Source organism: Mustelus asterias, chromosome 21 (genome assembly GCF_964213995.1).
Source record: "Mustelus asterias chromosome 21, sMusAst1.hap1.1, whole genome shotgun sequence".
NCBI classification, from domain to species: Eukaryota; Metazoa; Chordata; class Chondrichthyes; order Carcharhiniformes; family Triakidae; genus Mustelus; species Mustelus asterias.
In genome coordinates, this window is record NC_135821.1 from 2,312,909 (window position 1) to 2,326,229 (window position 13,321).

At 48.8% G+C, this 13,321-nt stretch overlaps 1 protein-coding gene across 1 annotated transcript in view; it reads right to left on the minus strand.

Moving 5' to 3' along the window:
- The window catches only part of syt3 (synaptotagmin III), a 63,955-nt gene extending 53,170 nt beyond the window's left edge, over positions 1-10,785 (minus strand). The window contains exon 1 of the mRNA XM_078238371.1: positions 10,632-10,785. Within this exon, the coding sequence (XP_078094497.1) occupies positions 10,632-10,785 (154 nt within the window). The remainder of the gene's footprint in view (positions 1-10,631) is intronic.
- Between the last annotated feature and the right edge of the window lie 2,536 nt (positions 10,786-13,321).

The following is a 13,321-nucleotide window of genomic DNA, read 5'->3' on the forward strand; positions in this document are numbered from 1 at the left end:
GTGTACAGTTGCAACATAACGCTACGACTCCTAAATTCAATCCCCCTACCAATAAACGCCAAGACACCATATGCCTTCTTAACAACCTTATCTACTTGATTCCCAACTTTCAGGGATCTATGCACACATACACCTAGATCCCTCTGCTCCTCCACACTATTCAAAGTCCTCCCGTTAGCCCTATACTCAACACATCTGTTATTCCTACCAAAGTGAATTACCTCACACTTCTCCGCATTAAACTCCATCCGCCACCTCTCGGCCCAACTTTGCAACCTGTCTAAGTCTTCCTGCAAACTACGACACCCTTCCTCACTGTCTACCACACCACCGACTTTGGTGTCATCAGCAAATTTGCTAATCCACCCAACTATACCCTCATCCAGATCATTAATAAATATTACAAACAGCAGTGGCCCCAAAACAGATCCCTGAGGTACACCACTTGTAACCGCACTCCATGATGAATATTTACTATCAACCACCACCCTCTGTTTCCTATCCGCTAGCCAATTCCTGATCCAATTTCCTAGATCACCCCCAATCCCATACATCTGCATTTTCTGCAGAAGCCTACCATGGTGAACCTTATCAAACGCCTTACTAAAATCCATATATACCACGTCCACTGCCTTGCCCCCATCCACCTCCTTGGTCACTTTCTCAAAAAACTCAATAAGGTTAGTAAGGCACGACCTACCTGCCACAAAACCATGCTGACTATCACCTATCAATTCATTACTCTCCAAATAACTATAAATCCTATCCCTTATAATTTTTTCCAACATCTTGCCGACAACAGAAGTGAGACTCACCGGTCTATAATTCCCGGGGAAGTCTCTGTTCCCCTTCTTAAACAATGGGACAACATTCGCTAACCTCCAATCTTCTGGTACTATACCAGAGGCCAACGACGACCTGAAGATCAGAGCCAGAGGCTCTGCAATCACTTCTCTTGCCTCCCAGAGAATCCTTGGATAAACCCCATCCGGACCAGGGGATTTATCTATTTTCAGACCCTCCAGAATATCCTGCACATCCTCCTTATCAACTGTAATACTGTCTATTCTACTCCCCTGCAACCCAGTGTCCTCCTCAGCTATATTCATGTCCCCTTGCGTGAACACCGAAGAGAAATATTGGTTCAATGCTTCACCAATCTCCTCCGGTTCCACACATAACTTCCCTCTGCCATCTATAACTGGCCCTAAACTTGCCCTAACCAACCTTCTGTTCTTGACATACCTATAGAACGCCTTAGGATTCTCTTTAACCCTATCCGCCAAAGTCTTCTCATGTCCCCTTTTAGCCCTTCTAAGCTCGCTCTTCAACTCCCTCTTAGCCAATCTAAAGCTTTCTAGTGCACTACCCGAGTGCTCACGTCTCATCCGAACATAAGCCTCCTTTTTCTTTTTAACCAACAAAGAAACTTTTTTGGTGCACCACGGTTCCCTAGCCCTACCAATTCCTCCTTGCCTGACAGGGACATACCTATCACAGACTCGCAGTAGCTGCTCCTTGAAAAAACTCCACATGCGGAGGCTGGAATCAGAAACAAAAAGGTACAAAAGTCTGACATCACGTACCAGCTGGCACAGTGGTCAGCACTGCTGCCTCACAGCGTCAGAGACCCGGGTTCGATTCCCAGTTTGGGTCACTGTCTGTACGGAGTCTGCGTGTTCTCCCCGTGTCAGCGTGGGTTTCCTCCGGGTGCTCCGGTTTCCTCCCACAGTCCGAAAGACGTGCTGGTTAGGGTGCATTGGCCGTGCTAAATTCTCCCTCAGTGTACCCGAACAGGCGCCGGAGTGTGGCGGCTAGGGGATTTTCACAGTAACTTCATTGCAGTGTTAATGTAAGCCATACTTGTGACACTAATAAATAAACTGTAAACTTAAACAAAGTATTCCACCCAGGCCCTTGCCACGTAATCCCATGAATTTATCCCACTTAACCATCTAACCTGCACATTTGGGACACTCAGGGCCAATTTAGCATGGCCAATCCACCTAACCTGGACTGTGGCAGGAAACTGGAGCACCTTGAGGAAACCCACACAGACACAGGGAGAACGTGCAGACTCTACAAGGACAGTCACCCGAGCTGGAATCGAACCCAGGTCCCTGGTACTGTGACGCAGCAGTGCTAAGCACTGTGCCACCGTGCTGACCCAACTAATGGACACAAATCTAAAGCAAGAGACAGAGGGTGGGGAGACGGGGGGACGCAGCAAGTGGTGATGAGCTGAAACTCGGTCCCTGTCTGGGTGCTGGAAGTGGACAAAATGCCTTTCAAAAGGATGGATAGCTGAGGCATTGACAGTAACTTCATTGCAGTGTTAATGTAAGCCTTACTTGTGACGAATAAATACACTTTTTTTTAATGATAGAGCAGGGGAATGGTGTTGCTCTACAGAGAGCTAGTATGAACCCGATGGGCTGAATGGCTTTCTCCTTGCTCCCAATTCCCAATGTCTGGCTCACATTAAGCGGGACAAATGCACTCGCTTTTGGATATTGATGGTTCCAACTCCAATGCATTTCCCAATCAAATCATCAGCCAACCCTCCCTCATAAGGGCTCATAAGACCTCGAGTGACTCTCTGCATCACTCCAATTCGATTTTCAAGTTTGCTGACGACACCACCGTAGAAGGTCGGATCTCAAACAATGACGAGACAGAGTACAGGAAGGAGATAGAGAATCTGGTGAACTGGTGCGGCAACAATAATCTCTCCCTCAATGTCAACAAAACGAAGGAGACTGTCATTGACTTCAGGAAGCGTAAAGGAGAACATGCCCCTGTCTACATCAATGGGGAGGAAGTTAAAAGGGCCAAGAGCTTCAGGTTTTTAGGTGTCCAAGATCACCAACAACCTGTCCTGGTTCCCCCATGTCGACACTATAGTTAAGAAAGCCCATCAACGCCTCTACTTTCTCAGAAGACTGAGGAAATTTGGCATGTCAGCTACGACTCTCATCAACTTTTACAGATGCACCATAGAAAGCATTCTTTCTGGTTGTATCACAGCTTGGCATGGTTCCTGCTCTGCCCAAGACTGCAAGGAACTGCAATAGGCCGTGAATGCAGCCCAATCCATCACGCAAACCAGCCTCCCACCCATTGACTCTGTCTACACTTCCCGCTGCCTCGGCAAAGCAGCCAGCATAATTAAGGACCCCACGCACCCCGGACATTCTCTCTTCCACCTTCTTCCGTCGGGAAAAAGATACAAAAGTCTGAGGTCACGTACCGACCGACTCAAGAACAGCTTCTTCCCTGCTGGGCTGTCAGACTTTTGACTGGACCTACCCTGCATTAAGTTGATCTTTCTCTACACCCTAGCTATGACTGTAACACTACATTCTGCACTCTCTCCTTTCCTTCTCTATGTACGGTATGCTTTGTCTGTATAGCGCGCAAGAATCAATGCTTTTCACTGTATGCTAATACATGGGACAATAATAAATCAAATCAAATCAAAGAAATAGCCTATTTTTAGCACAAATGTTTCCGGAATTCTCTATTGGTGATTTTGTACCCTTCGATGGGCTGGGCCACCATTTTTATTCCCCATCTCTAATTGCCCAGGAGGTAAGTGGACACATCCTCTAACTCAATTTGATTTGATTTATTATTGTCACATGTATTAACATACAGTGAAAAGTATTGTTTCTTGCGCGTTATACAGACAAAGCATACCGTTCATAGAGAAGGAGAGGAGAGAGTGCAGCATTGTTATGGCACAAAGTTAATCCCCTTTACCTCGGTTCGTAATCTGTTCAATTTGTTTGTGAAGGCTTTAACTGTTTTTCAACAATGTTTTGAGGGTCATTAACATAAAGATCTGACACTCACTTTAAGTGAATAATTAACAAGTTGTTTATTTATCCAACCGGCAACTTTAGCTAAACAAGTCACATATCAATTAAAGTAAGATTCAACTGGAATGCTGTTCAAATAAAGATAAGGACCATTCATTAGCAAAAAATTACACTAACTGAAACACTCTAAAAAAAAATGCATACAAACAGATGTTGCGGCTTTGGAAAAAAAACCTTTGGAGTTTGTTTGTCAATGTCGCTGTCGATAAACTCTTTCTAATTTGGTCGCTTTCTCGTCGATAGATGGAGAGTTCTCTAAAGAGAGATTTTAAACTGGTGGAGAGCCACTCTTGTCCTCTCTATGTGTTGAGAGGTGGCAGCTTTTCAGTTCCACTCAACTGAACTGACGAACTGAACTGAAGGCAGGCAGTTTAGGTCCCACTTTTATATCTCTGATGACCTATCAATTTTCCGACCCCAAGATTGGTCTGCTGTTGCTAACAACAGCAAATTGAAATTTGATAGGTTTCTTCTTTAAACTGATAGGCTATCAAAATGCAAAAGCCTGCAAAGCCTGTTACCAAGGCAAACCTGATGCTTGGTCTTCATTAAAAATGTTGCGATCTGTGTACCCTGTGTATTAAACGTCCACGCACTGACACAAAACCAGCTTTTAAAGGGACAGCACCTCATCAACTCAACTTCGCAACTGTAGTCACAGAGTCATAGAGGTTTAAAGCATGGAAATAGGCCCTTCGGCCCAACTTGTCCATGCCACCCTTTTTTTAAGCCCCTAAGCTAGTCCCAATTGCCCACGTTTAGCCCAGATCCCTCTATACCCATCGTACCCATGTAACTGTCTAAGTGCTTTTTAGAAGACAAAATTGTACCCGCCTCTACTACTACCTCTGGCAGCTCGTTCCAGACACTCACCACCCTCTGTGTGAAAAAATTGCCCCTCTGGACACTTTTGTATCTCTCCCCTCTCACCTTAAACCTATGCCCTCTAGTTTTAGACTTCCCTACCTTTGGGAAAAGATATTGACTATCTATCTGATCTATGCCCCTCATTATTTTATAGACCTCTATAAGATCACCCCTCAGTCTTCTACGCTCCAGAGGAAAAAGTCCTAGTCTATCCAGCCTCTCTTTGTAACTCAATCCATCAAGTCCTGGTAGCATCCTAGTAAATCTCTTCTGCATTCTTTCTAGTTTAATAATATCCTTTCTATAATAGGGTGACCAGAACTGTACACAGTATTCCAAGTGTGGCCTTACCAATGTCTTGTACAACTTCAACAAGACATCCCAATTCCTGTATTCAATGTTCTGACCAATGAAACCAAGCATGCCGAATGACTTCTTCACCACTCTGTCCACCTGTGACTCCACTTTCAAGGAGCTATGAACCTGTACCTCTCGATCTCTTTGTTCTGTAACTCTCCCCAACGCCCTACCATTAACTGAGTAAGTCCTGCCCTGGTTCAATCTGCCAAAATGCATCACCTCGCATTTATCTACAGTCATAGCCAGGGTGTAGAGAAAGATCAACTTAATATAAAGTAGGTCCATTCAAAAGTCTGATGGCTGCAGGGAAGAAGCTGTTCTTGAGTCTTGCGGTATGCTGCTTATGCTGCGCTTTCCATAGGCTGTCCAGAGAGTGGTCACCCTATGGAATTCGCCACCACAGAAATTTGTTGAAGCCAAAACACTGCATGTTTCAAGAGGCATTTAGATATAGCACTTGGGGCAAAGGGGATCAAAGGATATGGAAGAGAAGGCGGAATCGTGCTATTGAATTTGATGATCAGCCATGATCATAATGAATGGCAGAGCAGGCTTGAAGGGCCGAATGGCCTCCTCCTGCTCCAATTTCCTATGTTTTGATTTCGTCATCCCAGGAATCATTCTGATGACCCTTCGTTGCACTCCCTCGACAGCAAGTGTATCAGTCCTTGGGCTAAGGAGACTAGAACTGTGGGCAAAAGTGTGAGATCACGTACCAACCGACGCAAGAACAGCTTCTTCCCTGCTGCCATCAGACTTTTGAATGGACCTACCTTGCATTAAGTTTCTCTACACCTTAGCTAGCTATGATTGTATTTATTATTTATTTATTAGTCACAAGTAAGGCTTACATTAACACTGCAATGAAGTAACTATGAAATTCCCCTAGTCGCCACAGTCCGGCGCCTGTTCAGGTCAATGCACCCTAACCAGCACATCTTTCAGACTGTGGGAGGAAACCGGAGCACCTGGAGGAAATCCACGCAGACACGGGGAGAACGTGCAGACTCCACACAGACACTGACCCAAGACGGGAATCGAACCCGGGTTCCTGGCACTGTGAGGCAGCAGTGCTAACCACTGTGCCACTCCTGTTGTGATGTTGAATGAGGGATAAATGTTGGCCAGGACACTGCCCCTCTTCGAAATTGTGCCATTTGATCCTTCACATCCCCCCAAACAGGCAGATGGGACGTTGGTTTAGCATCTCAGCCAATGGACATCACCTCTGACAGTGCTGCATCCTTTCAGTACTACACTAGGCGATGGCCTAGTGGCATTATCGCTGGACTATTAATCCAGAAACTCAACTAATGCTCTGGGGATCTGGGTTCGAATCCCGCCACAGCAGATGGTTTAAATTCAATAAAAAATATCTGGAATGAAGAATCTACTGATGACCATGAAACCATTGTCGGAAAAACCCATCTGGTTCACTAATATCCTTTAGGGGAGGAAATCTGCCATCCTTACCCGATCTGGCCTCATAGAATCACTATCGTGCCATTCGACCCATTGAGCCCACACTGACAACAGTCCCAACCAGGCCCTATCCTTGTACCTCCGCATATTTACCCTGCCAATCTCCCTGATACTAAGGGACAATTTAGCACAGCCAATCCATCTAACCTGCACATCTTTGGACACTAAGGGGCAATTCCACGTGGCCAATCCACCTAATCTGCACATTTTTTGACTGTATGGGTGGAATTCTAAGTGTTGAATTCACAGGAAAGCTGGAGTAATTCACGCTGTTTTTTTCAGTGGGAGCTCAGACGAGAATGTCCCGTACTCTGTGCAATGCAGAGGCCACATCCGAGCCCCCCCACGGCTTGTTCGTGGCCCTCCCCCCTGACCATTCTGGGGCCAACCCCGAGATCCCCACCCCTCAGTTCCAGCTCACCCTGATCTCTAACCCCCTACCGATATTTACCCCCCTCCTCAGCAGTGCTGATCCTTCCCCGACAGTACAGGCCCCCTCCCCCCTGCAGATCCCCCGCGCCCCCCTCAGCCTGCCCCGATCGCTGGCCTCCCTGTTTCCCCCACCGATTATGAAATGGCAGAGTGGCAGCAGGAGCCCCCCCCACTGATCGCCCATAGGCCCTGCCCCCATCAGGCCCTGCCCCCTTGGCACTGCCCCATGCCCATTGGGCAGTGGCAAGGTGCTCCCTGGGCTTTGGCACGTTGCCCCTTGGGCAGTGCCGGGGGCACAGGCTGGCACAGCCAGCGGGTCCATGCTCAGGGGGCACCAATCCCCCCGCCGCCTGACCCCCTGCAGGGGGGCCTGATTGCCCTCCCTTCACTCCAGCAGAATCATCCCATTAGTTGCCTGAAAGTGGGGACCTACTGTAAACCCCACTGGACTGAGACACTCTGTCGAGGTGAGAGACATCAGTCTTGTGCCCGCTAATGGCATTTAAATAAATGTGTGAAAAACTTAACTGTATTCCCGCCTGTTTCCAGCGCAAATCTGACCAACCGCGAGATTCTCCCACCTTGCTGTGTGAGAACATTAGTGTGGCAGGGTGGGAGAAGCGCCCCCTATGTGTCTACATGTGACTCCAGAGCCACAGCAATGTGGTTGACTATCAACTGCCCTCCAAGGACAACTAGGGATGGGCAATAAATGCTGGCCCAGCCAGCGACGCCCGTGTCCCACGAATGAATGAAAAGAAACTTTTTTTTTTTTTTGTCGCTCACGTTCAGGGAGTTGGGGCTCGAATACGGAACCTTGGACTCCGAGGTAAGCGAGCTGCCAACTGACACCGGGGGGTGGACCCGAGGAACTTGCCGTATTTCACCCTTTTCAACGCGGCTGTGAGGAGGGATGAGACGGGCAAGAATGACTTACTGGTGGGGAACCAGGAGCTGTTCAACCTCCTGGCTGATCCAATAGACCATCAGATATAGGAGCAGAATTAGGCCATTCGGCCCATTGCGTCTGCTCCGCCATTCAATCAACGCTGATATGATTCATAAGCCACAGATCCTCCATATTTCACCAGGGACAACAGGATTAAGCATGCCGGACTTGCCAGCACCTTCCGTATCCGGGAATGAATTAAAAATAGCCAACTGAACCAGAGTATCCTGAATAATCTTGCTGAAAGCATGGCAGATGCAAAATCGATAGCAACTTTCAGGGGAGATGGGAGATGACCCAGAACTGGTCACACTGTCACCAGTGTGAATAAATATGTTTTATATATATCTAAAATAAACATATAATATATACAAAAGACACACACACACGCGCACACACACACACACATACACTCACACATACACTCAAACACACACACTCACGCACTCAAACACACACACTCACACACACACTCAAACACACACACACACACACACACTCACACTCACACACTCACATACTCACACACTCACACTCACACACTCACATACTCACACACTCACACACTCACACACTCACACACTCACACACTCACGCACACTCACGCTCACACACACGTCACACATACGCTCACACACTCACACACTCTCACACACTCTCACACACTCTCACACACTCTCACACACTCTCACACACATAGAATATCATAGAATCGTAGGATTCTTACAGTGCAGGAAGAGGCCACTCGGCCCATCGTGCCTTCACCGGCAACAATCCCACCCAGGCCCTATCCCTATAACCCCACATTTTTACCCTGTTAATTCCCCTGACACTAAGGGGCAATTTAGCATGGCCAACCCACCTAACCTGCACATCTTTGGACACTGAGGGGGAGGTGATGGCCTCATGGTATTATTGCCAGACTATTAATCCAGAAACTCAGCTAATGTTCTGGGGACCCGGGTTCGAATCCCGGCACGCCAGATGGTGGGATTTGAATTCAATAAAAAGAAAATCTGGAATTAAGAACCAACTGATGACCATGAAACCATTGTTGATTGTTGGAAAAACCCATCTGGGTCACTAATGTCCTTTAGGGAAGGAAATCTGCCGTCCTTACCCGGTCTGGCCTACATGTGACTCCAGAGCCACAGCAATGTGGTTGACTCTTAACTACCCTCGGGCAACTAGGGATGGGCAATAAATGCTGGCCCAGCCAATGACGCCCATGTCGCATGGATGAATAAATAAAAAATATATATGAAACTAACAATGTATATATTTTCGGCCCATCGAGTCTGCACCGGCCACAATTCCACCCAGGCCCTCTTCCCATCACCCCGTGCATTTACCCTAGCCCAAAGGGACAATTTAGCATGGCCAACCCACCTAACCCACACATTTTTGGACTGTGGGGGGAAACCGGAGCACACGGAGGAAACCCACCCAGACATGGGGAGAATGTGCAGACTCCACACAGACAGTGACCCAAGCCTAGAATCAAACCTGGGTCCCTGGCGCTGTGAGACAGTAGTGCTAACCACTGTGCCACCGTATATATGACACATATGCACAAAGATATACATACACACCCATGTATATATATGTATGCACGTATATATAAATATTATATTATATACACCTAAAGCATTAGCAAACCACAGCAGCCAGAGGGATTCCAGTGCAATTAATGAATAAAATTTGGAATTGAAAGCTTTTCTCAATGATGGTAACCATGACAACTTTCACCAAACCCAACTGGTTCCCTTTAGGGAAGGAAATCTGCCAACTTTACCCGGTCTGGCCTACATGTGACTCCAGTCCCACAGCAATGTGGTTGACTCTTAACTGCCCTGTGAAATGGCCGAGCGGGACACCCCAAGGGCAATTAGGGATGGGCAATAATTACTGGCCAACCAGCGATGCCCACATCCCAGGAAAGGATAAAACGAGTATGTACAGACCAAAATGGGGACAATATTCCAGATTGTGTAGAGTGGGATTAATTAATTAATTTATTAGTCACAAGCAAGGCTTACATTAACACCGCAATAAGTTACTGTGAAAATCCCCCTACCCGCCACATTCCCGTGCCTGTTCGGGTACACTGGCGGGAGAATTTAACCAATGCACCCTAACCAGCACGTATTTCGGAGTGTGGGAGGAAACCGGAGCACCCGGAGGAAACCCATGCAGACACGGGGATAACGTGCAGACTCCGCACAGACAGTGACCCGAGCCGGGAATCGAACCCGGATCCCTGACGCCGAGAGGCAGCAGTGCTAAACCACTGTGATGACCGTGAAACCATTGTCGATTGTCGTAAAAAACCCATCTGGTTCAGTCATGCCCCTGAGGGAAGGAAATCCGCCGTCCTTACCCTGGTCTGGCCTACGTGTGACTCCAGAGCCACAGCAATGTGGTTGACTCTCAACTGCCCTCTGAAATGGCCGAGCGAGACACTCCAAAGGGGCAATTAGGGACGGGCAACAAATGTGGGTTGTGGGGAGTGGAACTAAGTTAGTACAGTCACAATGGGCCAAATGGCCTCCTTTTGGGCTGTCGGATTCGCGATTCCATCTGGTTGGAGACCGGAAGAGCCCTCCCCACGCCCCCCCCCCCCCCCCCCCCCCCCCCCCGCCACCAACCCCGTTGGTTACCTGTCTCGATGTGGCGTGTGCGGTCCCGGTCACGCATGAGGTAAGAGAACTCGATGCATTTCTCCTTGATGCGATTCTCCCGGACACTGAGGCACAGCTCGCTGACCAACGCCAAGGCGCTACGGCAAAGCTCTTCCTCCCCGTCGCCCGACATCTCGCCACAGCATTGCCTTCGGCGCGAGGAAGAAGGGGAGGAGGGGGGAAATAAATAAACGACAAAAAGAAACCACGCCCCTAACTTCCCGACCTGGATGGCGGCGCCCTGAGCGATGGGGAGTTGGTCGGTCGGGTGGGGAAGATCTTGAGTCGGGTTTCAGCTGGGTAACTCTCCCAGATCCTGTGGGAGGGGAAATCTAGAACAATCTATGGCCCTTCTTGGAAAGGGGTTTGACTGAGTAGTGGTGGGGTGGTGGTGGGGGGGGGGGGGGGGGGGGGGGGGGTGCAAGGGGAGGTGGGGGGTGGAAGCTTCTTGAATATTTCAATCCTCAAGTGAAGTCCGTGGGTCACAGTGCGAGGAAAGCCAACTCCATTCTCAGTGGCGAGGAAGAACAAATTGTCTGAAATCGTTCAAAATACAGGCCCCAGTTGTGCATGGTCTGAATTGAGGCCTTGGTTGCCGGGGGTGGGGAAACAAGCCTCAACTTCCTGCTTCACCGCTGGGCTGAGGGGGGGGTGGGGGAAGCAGCCGACCCTTACTACTTCCTGGATCAGAGGTCGCGGGGTCTTCCCGTGTCTTGGTGGACGGTGAGGCTTTATTGCGGAGACCGGGACTCCCCGGTTACCTCCCCCCTGGCCCGCTTTACCTCAGCACAGGCCCGGCAGAGGTCCATCTCTCGCGGTCCGCGTTCCCCCCCCCTCTCACTGAGGGGGCTTGGAAGGCCTCTTGGACTGTCGGAGTTCAAAATGGCGGAACCGAATCCCGCCCCGGCCCCACTCGGGCGAAACACGGTGACGATTCCTCAGAGCGAGATGGCCATTAAATCCCGGTCCCGGGGAAGAACGTTCAAGATGCTGGAAGGCAGTTGTTGGTCATGGTGAAGCGAGCCCGGCCTGCGAAAGGAAAATGCATTTGGTAATGAACGGCGCACACAAAGAGAAAGGAGAATGCGTTCCTTCTCATTGCTTCCCTCATTATCACACAACACTCTGCTCCCAAATATAACTGCGCCCACCTACACACAGCCTTGATGTGGGACGGTGAAAGGTAGATTCAGCATCAAGGGCCAGGAATCACAGCGGGTGCGCTGAGTGTAATTAGCTACCCACGGGGACCCACATCGCCCCCACCCACCCCCTCCCCGGCTACGTACAGGTGAACCCTGGGAGAGCGTGGGCAAAAGGCAAACTCCAAGCCTCAATGTGAACGGGGAAATTGTGCCTGGCATTGGCTGTGACTGCATCCGAGTGAGGATCAGGATGAGGGGCTGAATGGCCTACACCTGCTCCGAATCTTCCTCTGCTTCATCTTTGCTTTCCTGTCCTCACACTCTCTCTATCTTCGCTCCCTCTCTGCTTCTCCCCCTCCTCTCTCCCTTCCCTCGTCTCTCTCTGTCTGTCTTCCCTCCTCTCTCTTTTTCCCCCTTTTTCTCTCTCTCCCACTCTGCCTTTCCCTCCTCTCTCTGTCTTTCCTCCTTTCCCTCTCTCTTTCTCTCTCTCACACACACTCTTCCCCTCTCTGTCCTTTTATTTTTCCTCTCCCCCTCTCTGTCTTCCCCGCCTTCTCTCCCTTTCCCACATTGCCTTTTCTCTCCCTTCTTTCCCTCACTCTCTGCTTTATCTCTCCTCTCCTGCTCTCTCTCTCTTTCTATCCCTCTATCTATCTATCTTCCCTCTCACATCCTTAACTTTCCCCTCCTCTTTCTCTCACACTCTGGGGGGAATTTTCCTGTCCCGCCTGTCATGGGAATCGTAGTGGGCAAGGAGGGGTCCATTGACCTCAGATGGGTTTTTCCAGTTTTGGGGTGGGCGTGGCTGGAAAATCCCAGCCCCCCCCCAGACTTTCCCATCCCCTCCTCCTCTCTCTGTCTCCCTGTCAGCTTCTCCATCTTAATTCCTTTCCTGCATTGTTTCCCTGCAACCCTCTCACTTCATGCTGTTTACACATTAACTTTTCCCCTAATTCTCCTCACGCGCGCACTATTAACCCTTTGTTTAACTCTGTGGCGAGGACAGTTTTTTTGTGATTAATCCATTCTCTCTGCGTCAAGAGTTTCAAGCGCATTCATTTAAATTAATGAATCTTTAATCTCATTTTAATTTATTTCCTCTTGGAATGAAGGAAAAACTCCTCCGTCAATATGAATAACGAACATTCTCGAGACCCTGACGCACTGGGATGGCAATTCGCCCGAGAGATATGGTGAAAACCGAATGAGAAGCAGTTTCATCTCTCCCCGCTCCCTTATCCGTATCCCTCTATAGAATAATTAATCCTTTCACTCTCTCCCATTCACCCTTTCCCCACATCGATTGCCTCCTGTTCCAATATAACATGGGAATGCGCAGAATTTTATTGAATTTACAGTACAGACACAGGCCATTCGGCCCAAATTATCCATGTATTCCTACAAGCCTCCACCCATCTCTATTGTCCCAATCCAGCGTAATTCCTGTCCATTCCTTTCTCCTTCCTGTTTTCCAGCTTCCATTAAACACAGCTAAGCTACTCGCTTCGACGACTCCCCATGGGA